This window comes from Coturnix japonica, chromosome 3 (genome assembly GCF_054131305.1).
Source record: "Coturnix japonica strain WE chromosome 3, WE-NBRP24, whole genome shotgun sequence".
NCBI classification, from domain to species: Eukaryota; Metazoa; Chordata; class Aves; order Galliformes; family Phasianidae; genus Coturnix; species Coturnix japonica.
Window position 1 is genome coordinate 83970263 of NC_140665.1, and position 20048 is coordinate 83990310.

At 40.6% G+C, this 20048-nt stretch overlaps 2 protein-coding genes across 6 annotated transcripts in view; one reads left to right on the forward strand and one right to left on the reverse strand.

Moving 5' to 3' along the window:
• The window catches only part of MCPH1 (microcephalin 1), a 108558-nt gene that overhangs the window by 14257 nt on the left and 74253 nt on the right, over positions 1 to 20048 (reverse strand). The gene's annotated exons all lie outside the window — the stretch shown is intronic.
• Positions 18586 to 20048, forward strand: part of ANGPT2 (angiopoietin 2) — a 40303-nt gene continuing 38840 nt past the window's right edge. For all 4 annotated transcript variants that reach the window (XM_015859295.3, XM_015859296.3, XM_015859297.3 and 1 more), the window contains exon 1: positions 18586 to 19024. In XM_015859295.3, the coding sequence (XP_015714781.1) occupies positions 18746 to 19024 (279 nt within the window). In that variant the 5' untranslated portion in view covers positions 18586 to 18745. The remainder of the gene's footprint in view (positions 19025 to 20048) is intronic.

Sequence of the window (20048 nt, forward strand, 5' to 3'; positions counted from 1 at the left end):
TGAAGAAAGGCTGAGGGACCTGGGACTCTTCAGCCTGCAGAAGAGAAGACTGAAGGGGGATCTTATAAATGCTTATAAATGTCTAAAGGGTGGCTGTCAAGTGGATGGGGCCAGGCTCTTTTTAGTGGTGCTCAGTAAGAGGACAAGGGATGATGGCAACAAACAGGAAGTTCCATAAAGACAGGGGGAAAAGCTTCTTCACTCTGACGGTTACAGAGCACTGGAACAGTCTGTCCAGGGGGGTCGTGGAAACTCCTTCTCTTAAGATATTCAGAATCTACCTGGACACTTTCCTGTGCAACCTACTGTAGGGGGTTGGACTAGATGGTCTCCAGGGGTCCCTTCCAACCCTTATGATTCTGTGATACCAGCCCTACTATTTATAAACAAACATGGCAATTAAAATTAAAAATCCCATACTAAATTTAAAGCAGTAGTTTTATCAGTTATCACCTTCTTGCTAATGATTACTTCTACTTGCTGTAAAGCTGAAATCACGTACTAGATGACAAGGAGAAAAACCTGAGTATTCTGGTTAAACAAGCCCTACATTTTTCATAAATGAAATGCATCAGGGTTCTTATGTGCATTAAAAGCTGAAAATATTCACTCAGGCACTATTTGTGTCAACGTTATACCCACAAAGCGTGCACACCAGAGTGACAGCTAAAAAGTCACAGGGCTTTGCACATAATCTAAAACTAAATCTGTATGTAATTTCCTTCCTTTTGTTAATTGAAGATTAAAACTAAATCAAGGGGAAGCCTTCTATGAGACTACTTCCAACAACAGATGACTCAACTAGCACCTGAGAATTTGTTGTACTTGTGTGTACTGAGGTTTTGAACTTCCTGTTTCAATAAAATACCAAACAAGTTGTGTTTCCTTTACAAATAAGCTATTACATCAAGCCCTGTTCCTATAATTTCAGTTTTTGTCTGCATTCCAACATTTTCTTTGGCAAATGTAGAAACATTCTAATTAAAGAGAAGAGAAAAACAAGCAACATTCATCATGGTAAGAATGAATGTTCAAGAGAACATCCTTACTGGTTACTTCTTTCATTCAATTTAATTTGGCTTCTGAGATACACTTAATTATGGCATGCAGTGGCCTGAGATGAAACAGGTTTTTCACTAATATAAGTGTGTTATCGAAGCTACTGAAGGTCATAGTCAGTTCCCCTAATACCGTACAAACGTAACACCACCTATGTGAAGTGACTGAAAAACATATTTTGAACACTGAAAAAACTTGAAATATGCCTTTCTGCATGGCCAGTCTCACCTATTATCACAGCCTGATTGAACATTTAGCATATCCTTGGACGTTTGTTTTTTTTTCTACAGAGAAAAAATCCTGTGTTTACCTCAGCATGATCTATAGGATCAGAGCTATAAAAATCCTTTACTACGCTCTCTTTCCTCAATTATCAGTTCTTGCTAATGTTTAGATCACAGATCAAAGACTTCTTTCCTGATTTGCAATTGCCACAAGAAAGACAACCTCCACAGAAAAGCTAACGAGCATGACTGCAAACACAACATGATTGTCTGGCTGAGTGCTATATAGATACATAATACATAATACAACACACGTGTTTGCTTTTCTGAATTTATTTAACCTCAGAACTGGAAGTGCTGACTCACCAAGACAGAAGTTCAACTTTTAACTATAACACGATAGCAGGAGATGTGTGATTAGACTCATCCCATTTTGGATCAATCAATTTGTATTCCTGTAGTGTGTCCATGTGCACTCTATCTCCATGAAGAGCACTGCCGCTCTTACTAATAAATCAGGTAAATTGCCAGGCACGTGCAGTTGGAGCAACGGCCACCCTGTGGAGTTTTGTGACAGACAGATCTGGAATGCTGTAGGAAGGGAATGCCCTGTAAATGCTTGAACCCAATAGAAGGTGATAAAGACTTCTGATAAGAGAATTAGCCCGCACTACATCTCAGATATCTTCAAAGACAGCATGAAGCCAGAAATAGTCCAGCTAATCCTGAAAAAAAATCCTGAATTTGACAAATGACTTCATCAACCTCCAAAAAAGACAGAATGCTTCTCCTGCTTTGTCTGAATACAAGCCAATGAACCTCTTCCAGGTATCTCCTACATGAGTAAACAGCAACTGGTACAATCCACATTGCAAAGGGAACACAGCAGAACTGCACTGCTTTAAGAAAGCACATATTTTGTTTTGTAAGCTTATGCTGAGTCACCCTGAAAACTCAGTGGAATGGGACAAACAGCACTTTAGTTTATGCTGTTCCTTTATTTTCTCTTCTAAACCACAACTGACCCAGCCATATAATTTCAAATTACAAAGTTTAGCACAAAACTTTTTTTAATCAACATACAGATGGTTGTTTACCTCCTTCATGTTGGACTAAACCCAAAATTCAAGACTACTCCTCAATAAAACCTAAAGTGCTTGACCTTGCTTTGTGTTGAAACTGCAGCTCTTTGGGGCACTTGAAAATGATCTCCCATCACACAGGAATGTCTGAGGTTAGGCAAAACTATCTGCTAGACATCTGAAGTTTTTCACTTTTAACATGCTTGCAAGGTACCTCTTAAATTGACTCTTAAATGTTTGGTTGCTTTGACTACAGGAAGTTGGTATTAACTAAAAATTTTACATGTTTCCCCTGGATTCTCCAAAACATATTACTTTAAAAGGTAGTAATTAACAGATACTCTTAAAACAGCCAACAAAATTCAGCCTTTCAGACTACCCATAAAAACTCCCTCCCTCAGGCAGGCATACTCCCCTTAAATGCCTCTCTTTAGGGTAGCTTTAAAGATAGTCATGCCATGTAGCAAAGCCTATTGAAGGTCAGCCTGGAATCACTTCCACAGGTAGAAGTCCCTCGTGTCAACTATTGCCAGACTTCCATTCAAAATGAAGTTCATTTTCAGGGCCACAAATGAATTTGGTAGAACGGAACATGGAAAAAGTATGACCTTCCAGACAGGTCAGATTAAAAAGGATGGAAATATTCTTCCTTAGATCAAAAGGTTCTCGGGGCAGATACTATCTTTTGTTTTGGATTTGTACGATGTGTTGGGATGCAGAGTCCTGTTTTATGTCCAGTGAAAAACAATGAAGAAATTCTACCTTTCTAATTGTGAGGCCCTTTTTTTTTTTTATTATTATTTTTTTTTAATTTTGATTACAGCCTCTGGGAACTTCTTCAGGCAACTATTTAATAACTGCATTTGAAAAAATGAATGTAGATGATCTTTTAAATAGTTCTGATAAATAGGAAATAACTTCAATATACAAGACATAAATCATTGTAAGAAAAACACGACAGTAGAAGTTCTTGTCTTTGGAAAAGCCTCCAAGGCCTGTAACAGAATTTCATCAACATGTAATAAATCACTAAACGGTAAGAGCAAGAAGTATGTCTATATATACATACATATACACATAACCCCACTAAATCAAAAACAATGCAAAATAAATCTTCTGAGGATGGAATTTATTTTTGTGACTATCTTATGATTAAATTTCATAGCGGATATAATTTTTTTTATGCGATTGACGCAAAGGTATGAAAGTTAGGAATCAAAAGAGTCTATCATGACTTTTATATCTTTGAAACTAAAACTAACAGGACAGATTTTGGCATGGATTCATATACTATTTTCTTCACATTAGCAGGGAATTGGTTTAACCTCAGAACACATCATTTAGGACCACACCTTAGGTATGTTTGTAAAGTCTGAAAACACAAGCAGTATCAGCTAATTTTTCTACTGTTCTCAGGAGATGAAGAAGACTTTCTTTGCCATGTTATTATGGAATTTCTTTCAGAACAAAATACTTTTCAGGTCTGTAGGCCATGATCCTACACTGTAAAGATTGTCACGTGCTTCAGTGTTATGGGCTTTTGAACGTAAGTGGAGTTGTAATACATCCTTTTATTTAGGACTAAGAGAAGAAACAGAGCATCGAGCACTGAGATTGTTAAAAATAAGGGAACTGTAACTAAACTACCAGGATTCATTTTTGCTGGAACCACTGCATGACACGATGCTTTAAGTGAGTCAGATTTATAACTAATTTTACTGCCTGGATATAGTGTACTACCATTACGATAAACAAAAACCACCAAGAGCATCTCAGCAGCTGTCTCCACTAAAACTGCTAGATGAGAGATTTTCCTTTTCAAACACAATGACAGCTATAAATATTCCCCACAATGTTCCACCATATTGCGGCCTCTTCAGCACTGCCATTAAATACATTACTGTCAGTATTACAAGAGTGATTAAATGTATCTGTGTCAGATTTTAGTGATAACAGCACATAATTCAACACATTTTTCCTCTTATGAAACAACATTACTTATACACATTTAACTGCTCTACATAGGAGTAGTGCTTTCTAATTTCGCCGTTTAAGTAAACAGAAAGTATTTTGGACTGACGGCATTTTGATCATTACAGATAAACACTGCATATAAGCCTGATTTGTTGTTATGCAATAAAACATACATAAACAATTTCCTACTACCATAACAACTGTGGGGATCAAGTGAGACAAAGCAGGATTTCTGCAGCTTTAGCTCTATAGCCCCTGTGGGGCTCCAATGGTTTAAACAACAGAAGATTATTCATATGAAGGAGCCAGGGAGTTTTCTAGCATACACTCTCCTCAAATATTTACTCCTTCACTTTGTTCTTATGAGAAAGATGGAGTATTGCTTCTTCTGTCGCTGTCATCCATACATGTAATTTAGCTTCTATTCATGAACTGTCTAACGTAAACAAATAAACTCTTTACTGAAGGATAAATTTAGACAGCAGTGAATGAAGGCAACCATATCCTGGGGCATTAGGATAACAGGCATTACTATCACTTTAATGTAGAAAAGTATAAAAGCTAAAAGCTGATTATTATTAGTATCAAGCATTACTGCAAAGTGTACGTGACCATCTGCCAGCAAGCCTATAATGAATCATACCGGCAAACACAATCACACTGTAACATCACCAGAAGAGAACAAATAGACAAAGACACATAACCTTAACCAGGCTTTTGCTACCATGGAGAAAGGTCCAAAATAAAACTCTTCTTTTTAAGCAATAACACAGCTTCTCCAAGTTCATTTTCTAGAGGTGTAAAGTCACTGATCAGAAAATAACACAGAAATAGAACATGATCAATTACAGCAAGGTAGAAGTCTATTCAAACTGTGTCAATAGAGCAAGATAAACCTCGATTTCTTTCTAGTAGGGAACACTGGCTACAGAGAACACTGGGTAGAATTCTCTTCTTTCCTAATACATCAGTTCCAGCTTCCTCAGCTCAGACTTTTATGGAAACGCACCCTTGTGTTTCTTCTCCTTTAAGGATCACCTCGTCTCACTTAGAACAAGCAAGTGAAGAAAACCTGCAGTTTTCGTTTATGAAATGTATACTATGTTTATATGCAGAGAAAATCTGTGTTGGAATCAGCCATCCTGTCAACACTTAGGGCCTTTGTTTAGCAAAACTTTCACATTAATCATTTTTCACTTCCACATTGGCTCAAATCAGTCAAACACAGAGAGGAAACTGGTGGCATATACTATCACTAAAAGCAAAATAACCAGTGAAGAGTTTCTGTGACCAAAGTGCAGCAAGACATCAGGATTCTATTACGGAGATCTGCAAGTTCACAGTGCCACAAGCGATGGCTAGAATACGGTCAAAAGGAATTACAGGCACTGATTTTTATCACAGAAGTTTAGGTATGGAGCCAAAACAGAGCAAGCTCTTTGTAGCACCCCAGCTGGTGTGTCACAAGCAAGTTGCTGCAGGACGCGATCATGTGTTCACATATAGGTACAGCAGCCAGGAAAGCCACACTGGTAGGTGGGCAGCAATCCCAAAGTGGGTTCCTGAGCAATTATCAGATGCATAACAAGTTTCTGAACCTGCTTTATCCAAGCTGCTTTTTCTGAATATGCTACATATGACTTAAAAAACATTGCTTGGATAAAATTGGCCTTTTGACTCAGAATGCCTTTGTAAACTAACATTTAAAGGACACAGTCCACAAAAAAACTATGATATGCCTTCCTCCTTCCAGTTCGAGCCAACTTCCCTGGTATGGAAGCAGGATGTACTTCAAGTTCTCATGTCTTCATTGGTAATAAAGGATAAAATTAGTGCCAGGCTCAACAATCTGTCTTTATTAAATAAAAATAGTAATTTGCATTCTCATCCTGAATATATGAAATTTCTTTTCTTTCTTGTCTATAGCAGTGAAACAAATGTATGTAGGGATACTTCTGAGTTCTGTGGATACAATGCAGGCAGAATAACAGTAACATGATATTAGACAGAGAAGCAGCAGAATTTGACCACCAAGTGTTATTCTCCTAAGCTTTCTTGTTAAACCAGTAACTACACTGAATGTAAGTGTAGTTCATGTGCTCCTGTAGGCAGGGCAACCAATTTTGGTTTAATCTGAAGTTTCAGAGATAGTCAATCGTGTTTGGAGTTAGCTGACTGAGAGGACTTGCTTCTCACTATGTACAATAAATGCTGATAAAGAGGGGCTGAATGTGCATTATACATATGAATAGATACAAAGAAAAATGCTCAAAGCTGGATATATAAAATACTGTTGGATTTTACTTCATCAATGTTAAATTTACATCTCTTTCAGTGAGAATTTCAGTGGAATTTACATTTCACTTGTTGCTCTGGTTCTGTTCTCTGGCCTTCATCTCTATTACACACGAAAGCCTAGAGTACTGTGTCCAGATGTGGAACCCTCAGCACAGGAGAGACATGGACCTGGTAAACTCATCCAGACGAGGGCCAAGAAAATGATCCAAGCAATGGAACACCTCCACTGTGAGGCTGAGAGAGCTGGGGCTGTTCAGCCTGGAGGATTCTGGAGTCTGGGGAGAGAAACACCTGTGTCTGGGTCCGGAGAGACCTGATAGCAGCCTCTCAGTTTTTGAAAGGGGGCTATAAGAAAGAAGAGCGCAGACTCTTTAACAGTCTGTTGTGAGATTTAGTCTGGATATAATAAAAGCTCATTACAGTAAGGGTGGTGAGGTACTGTAACAGGTTGCCCAGACAGTTGGTGGAAACCCCATCCCTGGAGACAATCAAGGTCGGGTTGGACAGGGATTTAAGCAACTTGATCTAGCTGCAGTGTCCCTGTTCATTACTGGGGGGCTGGACTATGTGACCTTTAATTGTCCCTTCCGACTCAAACAATTCCATGATTCTAAGATAAGAAAGCAATCTGCCTTTATTTCCGATCCTGAATATCTTCATTGCTGCTTGTCTTCTTTTCGGTAGTTTCAATCCTCCAACTGTAATATGGCTCAATACTTACTATACCATCTACTATCTAATTTCCTGGAAACAGATGCCTCATTCTGACATGGAAAAGCAAAGATAGGGGATTTATTCAATGAACTATTAATGAATTCATTAATACTGAGAAATTGATGAGCGAATCAAGTGCCATTTACTGCAAAGTCTGGTTCTCATTTGGACCAGCCATGAAAGCCAATATCTCAACTAGCGGTAGAGGTGACGCTCCCTGGCAACAATTACAGTTGTTTAACTAATCCAGTGAGTGTTTGGTGAGAAATCTGTATCTTTAAAAAAAAAAATTCACACAAATGGTTGAGGATTCACACATTCTGGCTTACTTTTAACATACACTTCTGTTTCAAATAAACATAGTTCCTGGCCACCGTTCATGTCATTAACAGCTTTGAAAGCCTTGGGCCATCCTCTGTCTACAGACACTGGGTATCTGCAAATTACAGTAATGGAGACCAGAACCATATTCTGCCTACTTCAGCAGCTCCTGATCACAGTGCACACTACACACCTCAGCAAAAGCTTCTGACTGATACTAGAAAGGTCTTCTAAATTGGAAGCTCACAATTTGCCCTTGAAGCATCAACTTTTTCGCAGCCCTCTGGCTCTCTGTTTATTGAAACCTCTGTCTCACAAGTATACGCTATTCCTGATAACTGGATGCACAATAAACCGCAATTGTGCAGCAGCAAACTTAGATAAGATGTGGGTGAGTGCGGTTTTTCTCCATTGTACTGCAGGACTGGTGAGGTAAATGCATGAATATGAGGGAGCCTGCTCCAAACAGAATAAAGCAGATGTTTAAAAGTCAGAAAAGAAGCTTTTTAGTTAGTTTTTAAGTTAATTAAAAGCTATCAGCAGTCTGATCCTAACTTTATAGATTGTTATGTTGATAAGCTCTATGCAGTACATTTTTTACATCATTTACTGCAAGCACTTAAAAAAGCCCCTTTTGTGAAATGTGAAAATGAAAGTAGCAATAAAGCAATACATAGCTGAGAATGTAAATTTCTATTAGCCAAGCAGCTACTGTTGTGGGCCAAAACAATCTATGTGACACAGACTGACTCTTACAATTTCAGTAACAGGTTTATCTACATTCTTCTAAATTTCCTCACTACAATTAATAATTCCACTATTGCAATGAAATTTAAAACCACTGTGATTTCCAATATTAAACCCACTGCTGGCAATAGCACAGTAATTGTGCTTATCACTTTGCAGGCATTAATATTAACTTGTGGCTGATGGTTTTAATTTCGCAACTCTGAGAAAATGCAAGAATTATTTCAAATATATTAATTACACTTTCGTCATCTGGTGAGGGATAGTTTTTTTCTATAAGTACTTTTCACATAGAGGTCCAACATAAATATTTTTCTTTCTTTCAGGAAAGTGATGGGGTTTAGTGAGAAAAATTAGAGATGAAAAAGCTTATTAGGTCACCTAATTCTTATTGCTGCCAGCACAGGATTTTCCTTCACATATTTCAGTGTTTTGCCCATCTATATTAAATTACTCACACAACGGGGATTCCACTGCTTCTCACGAGAGGCTTCTCTACAGACTAATAGATCTTTGCCTCTGAAAATATTTATTTGTACTCGGTATGAAATTAAAATAAAGTGTAAGCCATAACTCCCAACTTTTTCCCTGCCTACTGTAGTCCTGCCTGGAATAATGCACAGTTAGCTGAAAACTCTGTTCTTTGCTAGCCGTCCTTCATTGTTGCAAGGGAGTTCCAGGTATTGTTTAAACATTGCAGTTGACATTTACCAAAGGTATGATGATCTTAACCTTGAAAAATGTGAAGGAATGATCCTTTCAGGGTGAATAATGTAGCTAGAATCATAGAATCATAGAAAAATAAAGGTTGGTAAGACCGCTAAGATTATCTAGTTCAGCTGTAAACCCAACACCACCATGCACACCAACCACATCCCTCAGTGCCGCATCTACACATTTCTTGAACCCCTCCAGGGATGGTGACTCCAGCACCTCCCTGGGCAGTCTGTTCCAATTCAAAGTGAAATTCTTGGAGGTCTGGTTTTTAATAAGTTCATAGTCCAAGTGAATCCACTCTGAATGAAATGAGAATTAACACAAAAAAGTTGGGAGATAATAGTCAGATAGCTGTAAGAAAATGTTGAGCCAATGGGGACACATCTCAAGACTGAAGCAACCTGCACTTCTTCAAGACGTGAAAGTGGAAATTTTAGCAAAATACAAGAAATTGGGTGACATAAAACTCATTTCTCACCACTTTGTAGAAAAATGGTTTGCAAAAACAAACTCTCTTGTCTTTCCCACACAATCTGCAGCAATGAGGTTTTTATAACAAGCATGAGGCCAGCTCTTGAAATAACTAGTGAACTGCATGTCATTTGTTCCAGCTAACCTCAGGTGCTTCCATCTGAGCTTGTTACTTAGAAGTCGCCTTGCAATCAGAAGAGAGAAATCCCTCTGACTGCAAGGAAGCCTTGGGTGATCTAATGTTTATATTTAATCAAAGAATCCCACCTTGACATCTTCCTCAACAACATAATCTTCAGTGATAGAAACAGAAAATATCCCAAGGTGACCGATATAAGATATGTTCTAATTGTCATGTCATCATCTAGTAATTATTTTTAATGTAATGTAAATACTTCTATTCTTAGAAATGATACTTGAGTAGGGAACAGGCAAAGGAAGGCAGAAATCAGCAGAACAATGTCAGCTGATTATTAATTAGATGGATCAGATTTAAAGCTATTTATATTTAATAAAAATGCTATTCACTAGCTATTGCTATTGATATCGTCCCCCACGATACCAGTGAAGTACTAACAACCACTAATGTTACCCTAAAGATGAAGGCTTGCTGGTCATTTAAAGCATAATTTGATCACAAATTCTACTGAAGACCTTGACTTAAGAACCAAGTGAGGAGATAAAGCTACAAGCAAGACATTACACGTCCATGTTTAACCTGAGGTTAGGAAGTGAATGTTGAATGAATTGACAATACCTGCAAACATATGTTGGAGTTTGGCTGTAGTTTGCCTGAGTGGGGACTCACATTCAGACAGTACAGCCATCACTATTGACTGCCACTGGATTTCATTTACATGTATTTCTAGCGGGACAAAATAAAGATTTTTCAGAGTTCTGAATTTTCTCTGTGTAGTGAAACTACTCAATAATAACCTGGATTTAGATAAAGAGAAGTAAAAGAACTTCCTAATTAGTTTATATTATGATAAAACGGAATACTCATAAGAGATTTGATCTTCTGTACACATTCCAATAGAAATGAAGGATTATCTTTCCAGCACACGATTTATTTGCAAAGATAAAGTGCAGACTGTTACACAGCCAGTGAGGTACGTCTGTTAATACCAGCAGGAGGAGTTTCACTAGGTGGCCATATGGACGCAAGCTGCCCAATCTCAAAGGGGACCTATTATTGGCATAAGTGTGCAGTAATCTTTCTTCCGTCCCATCACAAGTTCTGGTGACTCAGTAACTGGGCAAAAATAAAAAATAAATCAATAGTTTGCTTAGAGTTCCTGCCTCCCTCTGTACAGCAGAGAGATGGATGATAAAAAGAACACCCAGTCTGTGCTGTAGAATCAGCAAGAGGCAGTGCACTGCTTATAAGAACTACCACTGGACTATGTTAATTAGCACTGAAAAAAGCAAAGATTTATCTTAATGGAGTGCAAAAATAGTTTTCAGTTCCTCTATCCTCTTCACGTTACATATATAGTTCAACAAATATGAATATATGAAAATATGCTGCAAATATTTTTCTTGCACTCTCCATAAAAAGGTTAGCATGTGTACTGCATTTTTTTCTTGAGGGAAACAGATGTCAGGAACTAGGTACCTTGCTGTTGCCATAAATGTCCTCTCTGTCTGTGAAAGCTTTGTTTATTCCTCTTATACAGTTTCTCACTTCCTTTTCATTCTCTCTTTGACATCAGTTTATCTTTGAGTTCAGAATCTTAACTTGAACGTGCTCTCTGGAAGCATGACATGCTGTTATTATCAATGGAGTGCGCTGCTAGAAGAGGTGGGAACCTTGTGCTAACCTGAAGGATTCATTACAGGGTATTAAAGTTTAAGGACTGGGGGTATTTGGAAGGCCAGATTACCATCAGCTGCGTGGACACTTTTAGAGTGCATTCCTTTAAACAAACTGCATATACATTTTTCTTTGAGATGTCGGTGAGGCAGATTTCTCATTTTCCAAAAGCACTTCTGGATTCTTTCAGAGCCTTTTCACATCAGCATTATCTAACACTTGTGTAGCACAACAGAAGTGAAAGCCTTACATAAGGATTTTAGCATTAAATGGTCCAAATAGAAAAAACTGTAAGCTGGTCTTCAAAGGAGCACATAGACGACATCTGAGCAAAGGGGTTGAGAGCACCTCTGTTCATCTTTTCATGTATAATTTAATAATGAAGAGCAAATACACGTGGTGCTGCAGAAGCTGTTACTGATTTTAAAGGGCTCACTAGAAGCACTTTCTACACTTTGGCATGCAAGTTGTTTCATTCGGTTTCAAATGGATGGCAACCTGTTTAAACAAGTGCTGTATTATACTTTCCCCAGCACCGGGGAGAGACAAGGTACAGCATTTACAGCTGCCAGAGACATTCAGCAGCTCAATTATGAGATCCTTAACATTAGCGCTAACTCCACGTTCATTTTGTACTCATGCTATTCGACTCCAAGATGTAATTACACTTGTTACCAGCTACAATTTGCTGTCACCATGTAACTCTGAAGTGAATGAACAAAGCCTTTAGGGCTCTCTAGCCAAACAACATGAAAATGTTAAGGAGGAAGGACGTATAGCAACTATTTGTCATAATCATGGGACTCACTTCCTACTCCTCTATGTGGGTGATTCATCTCTTAGATTAAAATAACAGTCATTATTAAAAAATGCTCACAGTATGAAGAACTACCATCTGTGCTATGAATAGGAACTTCCGTAGAGTGCTGTGAAAATCTTCTTCGATATCTGCACAGATTGAGTGCGCACAGATCACAGTTGAGCAGGTATTTGTATGTTCTACTTCAGATGTTTCTAGAGATTTTGGATTGATTAAGAAAATCAGAATGAAACAAATTAAAATGAAAAACTAAGAAGCATTTTGCAGTTGAGAAAGTTTTATAATGAGGAAACAATAAGGACAGGAATTAAAGAAACAACATACTTCAGTATTATTGTTGTTGCTCAAGAGGTGATACCACAAAGTTCCAATCTAACGCCAAACATATTATAGGTGTGGTGGCATCTGCAGCATCCTAAGCACTGATGTACACATAGGTGTAAATTTAATGATATAATTTCTTTTAATGTTAATGTGAGAGGTAGATTGTGTGTTTTCGCAGTGGAAATTTCCAGTAGTTTCTGTAAACTACTGGATCTGGATCTGGATCAGAAACAATATTTCTGATTAGAAATTTTTGATCTCGAGCGTGTTTCTCACATATATGTGGTCAAAAAGTTCTGAGCAGTTGTTACATAACAAAAGCAGAATATCAAGATAAAGATTCAGGTGGAAAATACGGTCACATTAAATACCAGATTATCTGAGAAAAGACTTTGCAGGTGTAACCAAGGCAGTCCAAGGAAGTTGCTCGAGTGCCTGCAAAGTAAGCAATGAAGCTGATCTAGTGTGTCAAAGAGATGCTGCATTTAGAGATTCCAAAAATGAAAACAAATCTGGGGCAAATAAATAAGTCCACTTGTGTGAAGCTCTGACAGTTGTCTAAAAACTATTATGAAAATAATATTTAGTGCAATTCACTAAAAGAAGCAAAACTAATATAATAAGCTTTGTAAGCAGCTGTATTTCAAATACTGTTGAGAAGCCAGACAGAATATATTATAAAATTCAGTGATGATGAAGGTCAGCATAAGAATTTTAGAGACACTACTGAAAGCATAGCATCAAAAAATGGAGAATAAAATACCAAGTAAGAAAGGGATAACAAGATAACTTGCAGATTGTGGATTTAAAGAAAGGATGTTGGCAGCATCTGCTGCAAAAAGGAACACGTGGCTTGCAAACAAGCATTTCCAAGGGAAAAACCAAAGTCTGCTTTTGGCCACTTAATGCTTCAACTAGTGATGTGTCATCTAGGAAAAATACTGTGTTCTGAAATGATGGATTGGATGTTGCAAGGCAAGATGGGAACAAGCAGACTGATTCACTGAGACAGGGTGATAACTGAAACTTTCAGTGGTAAGACTATTGACCTCCTGTCCCTTCAGTAAAAGTGCAATGTGAGAATTAGTGCATAAATGAACTCCCTTTATGAGGATGGGCACTCAGAGGAGAAGCGAAGAAACACTGGAAACAGAACATAGAGATGACTGTGAGTTCACAAGATGTTACAAGGGAGGGTGGGTATGAATAGAAATAAGCAGCAGCTGCAGAAGTGAGTGGAAGCCTGAGATTTTGTTAAAGATGTAATGAGAGAGCTGTGCAGAAGTTTTATGGAACAGAAGGGAAAATAGGGGAGAGGAGGAAAGATTGGTAAGATATGGCCATTAATTTTAGAAGCACTAAAGAACTGAATTATGGGTCTTGATGAAAGCAATTTGTTTTGGCTTCATGGAAAACATAATAATCTGGCACTTCTCTCTTTCAAAGAGTTTAAGATCTCAAAACAGATAAGATTTTTAGCAGACTAAAATTCTACTAGGGTTCAAGATCCTGTTCCCTGCTTTTTAAGTTACGAGTTCAAAAGTCTTATCCTTGTTGACATTTGTTCCTGAGAAATATGTTAGAATACTCCCAGCGAAAGAAAATATTGTGAAGCCAGCAAATGGAACTACCATAAACTAACATGAAAGTACCAGGAACCAAAGGTGAGGATTTAATCTTAAGTGTCAAAATGTGAGGAATGTAAAAAACAGGAATATATTTAGATACTTTATTGATTTATTCCAAGATGCAGAAAAAGTTTCACCTCAGACCTGATTTTGCAGGTCCACTTTCACACAACATAGTTTTTGGTTTCTTCTGTAGACAAAGCATCCCTATAAGAATGTGACACCAAAAACTACTTGTTCTCGTTGCTGTGCCTTTATTTTGCCCTTATTTTGTTACTATTTTTCCCTTGTTAAAACATGAAAATTGCTGAAACGAGAACTTGCTTATCTACTAAATCAACACTTCAAATGTTTTAGGTGGCAAAGTCTGCAGATAGCGCCTAACATAAACATTTTATGATATTTCCTCAGAAAAATCTAATACTTCCCTTCCTATCGGAGGTCTCACAAGATCTCTGCATTTGCCTGTCAAACAGAAGCTGCGCAGCTGTAAGTAAATGATAATTGGAAAGATAATGTTGGTGGTATCCAGGCATCTCTCTCCAAGCAACTCAGTTGTGTGCTGTATGGAATCAAACCAGGATTGGCTGAGTAAGGGAATTTGCTGTTTCCCAGGAAAGGAAATTGCCTAAAGCACATCTGGAGAAACGCTCTACATGTTTAGTTTTGACAAAATATACATTTCAGCTCTTCTTATAAGGTGAGTTCTGAAGAGCGAGTATCGTCTTTCTAAAAAGGGAAAGCTCTAATTTGTACTTTAAATATACTGAGCACTTATTTGCTATTTTATGTCAAATATTATATACACTCAGCTATAACACAAGCAGGAAATCCCAGACTAAGCATCAGTATTTCATTTTGTAGGGTGAATGTATGACGAATGCAAACACTCCACTCCATACATTCAGTACAGATAAAGATGAGAACAATGAACATAAAAATACTGGGCAGCAGCAACTGGCCCAAATTATAAATTTCTGCTGAATCTCATGCTGGCATACGAAAGATTCCATGCCAATTTATCTACTACATTCCTTCCTACTCCAGTGTGGCTGAGAATGAACTGTGACACCTCATAACTGGAAGGAGTCAGATCTCTGTCATTCAGCTTTTCTGGAACAAGCCCTTCCTTTGCAGAATACTTGTTGTTATGCCTCTGAGGCTCAGTAGAAAAGCTGCATTCAGGCATCTTCCTTCCTCCTCCCCAGTTTTCAAGGACAAAAATGTATTTAACTGGCCTTACTTTTCACACCAGATTTCCAAATTTAGCTGTTACTACTTTCTTTCCCCCTGAACTCTGCCTGGCTTCCATTCCCCAGGGAGACAGAGAAGACCACTTCCTCCTCCACAGCTGGGAAAGCTGCTCCCGAGGGGACGGAAAGGGTTAAGGATCACAAACAAATGCTCCAAAAGATGCCCCAAATGCAGCACGCTCCCGTAGCGATGAGTTAAAGGGATGTATATTTATCCCGTTGGCAAGGTGAATGCTCACTAACGTTCCTGGGTGGTGGGAAAAAATTCTTCATTAGAGTAATACGAGTCCATCAGACCCGGATGGGGAAATAGCAAAACTCTCCCACTCCGCTCAGTTACTGCCACCGTGTCCAGGAATTACCAAGGAAAGGTCAGGGAAATGTGACCAGGGTGACTCCCAGGGTGCTCCTCAAGATGTGGATGAGAAGCACAAAGAACTTGTGGTTCCTGCTCTGCTGGTACAGGTCTGCCACCCAGCATTTGTTGCCTCCTGCACAAGGATACCTGTGCTTTCCATACCTTTTCCCTGAGATGCAAAGAGCTGCCGCAACAATTGGCCACACATTCATTCATTTCAAACAACAACAGCAACAAAAAACAACTGCAAAAGAACTGATTTCTCCTCCCAGTATTCATACAACCACAGTTCTCCCTAGTGGAGGTCTGAGATACAGCAGTGTGGCCAGGCAGCCTCCAAACTCCACTTTGTTCCCTGAAGTGGTGCTACTCTGGGGCCTCCCAGGGTCATGTATTGGTTTTCCTAAAGGAAAATAGGCCACACATCAAACCTTCAGAGTCTCTCCAGTCTCCCCTCAAAAATCCAGCAAACCCGAGCCACAGGATCGGGCTGGTGATGTGACCTGCCAGTGTGACATATGGGTGATAAGCTCAATAGAGATCCCAGAAGTGCTGATGTAATCAAGCCTCACATGGAAATCCTGTCTCACAGTTTCTCAGTGTCCCTTAAATCTCATCTTCTATGTGTGTACAGTCCCTTGAGTGGAAGCTTAATAATTAAAAAGAAATCATCTAACAGACTATACTGGCCAGCCTCATTTTTTCCTTTCCTATCTCATGAAGGGACTAAAAAAACCATGCAGAACAAATAAAACCATCTTCCAGTTCCTCTCATCAAGAAGATGCTTTCAGGGCTGCGGCATGTTGGTTTTCAGCACTGCTTTGCTGAAATATGGGAATATGGGAGTCCCATATTGCTTTGAGAGGAACAAAAGATGGGGAACGGATAATTTAAGGACAGTTGTATACAAGTCAACAGGAAACTCTCTTTTACCTTTGGAACAAGCAGACAAACAAAAAGCATTCAAATAAAAAAATAATGAATTTGGATGTCTGGTTAGATATCTAGAAATCCTTCACAGAATCGATGGTATAAATTTAATCCATGTGGCACAATAGCAGGTTTCTCAGTTACATTGCAACAATCTGCTATGCACATGGCATTAAACACCCTTTCAAAACGTTCCGTGTACTGCAAAGAAAACAAAATATATCTGTACTGTGCAGAAAGGTCCCAAAACTTCTGTAGCAATGCAGGTAGCTGTCACATTAATTTATTTTGCTATCACCACAGAAACTTCAATGGAAGTCAAGTACATCATTTTTGTGCCAAACTCCACAAATATGTATATTTTGTACAAAATGTGCTTGACTGTATCTCGAACTATGAACATCTTCCTCCATGTGCTCAGCCAGGAAGGATGAAGGGTGGCAGATGAGCACTGAGCAGGTCACAGTCCTGCCAGAACTCCAACCTTCCTGGGTGTCAGCAGAATGGAATTCCAGAGGCTGCCCTTTCCAGAAGTAACAACGCGTTATGTAAAGAAATCCCAACCGCTTTCGATAAGGGAAGCAAATGCAGTTAGCTGTTACAGCTCTTTTTGTCAACTCCTGAACACAGTTTTCATGACAGAAAGAGTAAAAACTACATTAATGTGCTGTGTTAGACATGGCAAGTTGTGTAAGATGGCCTGTCCCAAGAGACAGTGGTGAGACACACTGGGATCTTCTGTCTATCATTGAAGCTTTGGTGTCTGGTTGGACTAGCATGGCATTTGGTTACACAAGTTGGACAAGCAAGGCATTCCCCTTATTTTAACTGTGAGAAAACTTCAGCTCATAATGCCCAGCTGAGCAGAGCAGCCGGGTGGTTTCTCTCCAGGAATCACTGCTCTGTAGTGCTGGTTTCTAGAAGCCAACAACAGGGAAAGGAAACTTCTCTGACATTTCAGTGCACCCAGCTCTTTGCCAGGGGCTGGTGAGATAGTGTTGTGCTTTTGTGGGGTCATTTCTCGTTGCAGAGATCATGGGAGTGTGAAGGAGGGTGAAGCTCCTTTTTACAATCCTTTTGTACAGCCAAGCATCCACTTCCTCTCTGAGATGTCCCCTCACCTTTTCCAGGTGTCTCTTACTTAGGAGGGCAGGAACGGCCCCTCACCACAGGCAGTGCCTTGGTGCTGGTGGCTGTGTGAGGCTGGATCTGCAGCTCACATTGATGTTATCACTATCAGACACTATCACTATCACTATCAGCCAGTTCATACCGATAACAAACAACAAGAAGGATGAGTTTAATAACGTTTAGCTCCTGAAAGTCACTCACAGAAATGACTACTCGTGTCAGAGATCCTCTAACACACAGAGTCTGCGTTGGGCTGAAAACTTCTAATTCACCCCCTCTTGTTTCCTGTGCAAGGACGTGCCCCCGCTTGCTGCCGCATGCTCCGGACAGTGCCGAACTCTGCAGTAACCCCGTGCCTTAAGCACAAGCTAAATCACGTATTCCTTCGGCAAGTTAATAATAACAACCCCCCAAGCTCCCTCCAGAAGCACAAACGGGCGCCCGAGCCGTTTCCCATCACCGTGACCGCGCTGAGGATCGCTCCCCGCTCGGAGCAGCGCCCGGTGAGCTGCAGCGGGGCCGCCCGTGCCCAGGAAGCCCCTTGTAGCCGCCGGGGTCCCGCTCCCCTCGGGGCTCTCTCCGCCGTCCCGCGCCAGCGCGTCCTCCCGGAGGCGAGGGACCCCCCCGCGGAGGGAGGGAGGGAGGGGCGGCCCCTCCGCATGTCTGCCTTCCCCTACCAACTTATCATATAAGGAACGGGGGGAGCCGAGCACCGGCGGCAGCTCGGGACGCGGCGGAGCGGGAGGAGGCTTTCAGGAGGTGGGAAGGCGGCGGAGCTCGGGCCGGCTGTCCCTGGGCACCGGGCGGGCCGCCCGCAGCGCATGGCCGCGGGGCGCTGAGCTCCGAGCTCCGGGCCGGGACCTCCGCGGGCAGGAAGATGCGGCTGAGCGTCTACTTCACGTGGGGCTGCAGCATCGTCCTCGCCGCGGGATACAACGCCTTCGGGAAGGGCGCGGAGCCGGCGGGCAAGAAGCAGTACCAGGTCCAGCACGGGCCGTGCAGCTACACCTTCCTGCTGCCCGAGGCCGACAGCTGCCGGCCGCCCTACGTGCCCAACGCCGTGCAGCGCGACGCGCCGCTTGACTACGACGACTCCGTGCAGAGGCTGCAGCTGCTGGAGAACATCATGGAGAACAACACCCAGTGGCTCTTGAAGGTGGGATAACGTTTCTGTCCTGCGAACCGGGCTTGCGGTATCTCCCTAGATATGTCATGATGGGCTTCATCCCTTCTAACAACCCTAATATCATACAACACGTGCTCTGTGCTAGGTTTCTGACCTGCTTTTCTAGCCATGAGATGTCTCAAGTCTGGGTAGTTAACTTTCCAGCCCAGCAAGGAGCAGGGTTTGCTGTTACATTTGTGCCACTTGGCCAACCCGTAATGGCACGGGCAGGCAGCGAGTGTGTCTGAGAGCTCTGACATGAGAGCAGCAGCTCAGAGTGTATCATTAACTGGCATGGGCTGTTCTATCTCTGTTTAAACAATACAGAACGTGCCGTTATCTGAGGCGTGATAAAAAAAAATAAACTGAAACGTGACCTCAGAATTTGTAGGCAGAAAAGAGAGTGGGGAAAGCCACAGGGATAAGTGTAGCTCCATGTGAGGAATGCCAGGAGGGCTTGCCGTGAGGTTAGTCTGCTGAAGTGATGGGATTGCAAGAAAGTTCACTGGCGGATATCCTTCACATCCTGTAACATTTCCACTCAGACGTAGAAATATTCAAGGAAAAACACACTCGGCTCAAGGTGTTTCAGATGCCACATAGCTTCCTTTAGTGCCACTCCACTGGAACTAAAGGATTTATTGCCCCAATGGCAACATTTGTAAAGTTATACCTGAAACAGCTGGAAAACGTTATACTGCATCCATTCTTAATGTGACTGGAGAATAAACCTGGCCACCGTGCCACATGTTTACAGGAACTCGATTCTAGATGTGACAGCTCAGTGTATCTCGCTGCCACCTGGAAGAGAGTGACTGTACAGTTTAATTGCATCATAAATGTGCAATCCTATGCTTATGCCCATCTGCCAAGCAGTAAATACGCTGAGGACTTAACTGAGAAGTAGATGCAGTGATTGCGGAATGATGCCCTATGGGTTTATTTCTCAAAGAAATGTTGCAAATGGAGAGAATTCAGAATTATCTGTAGTAAGCGATCCCTCCTTCATTCTGAA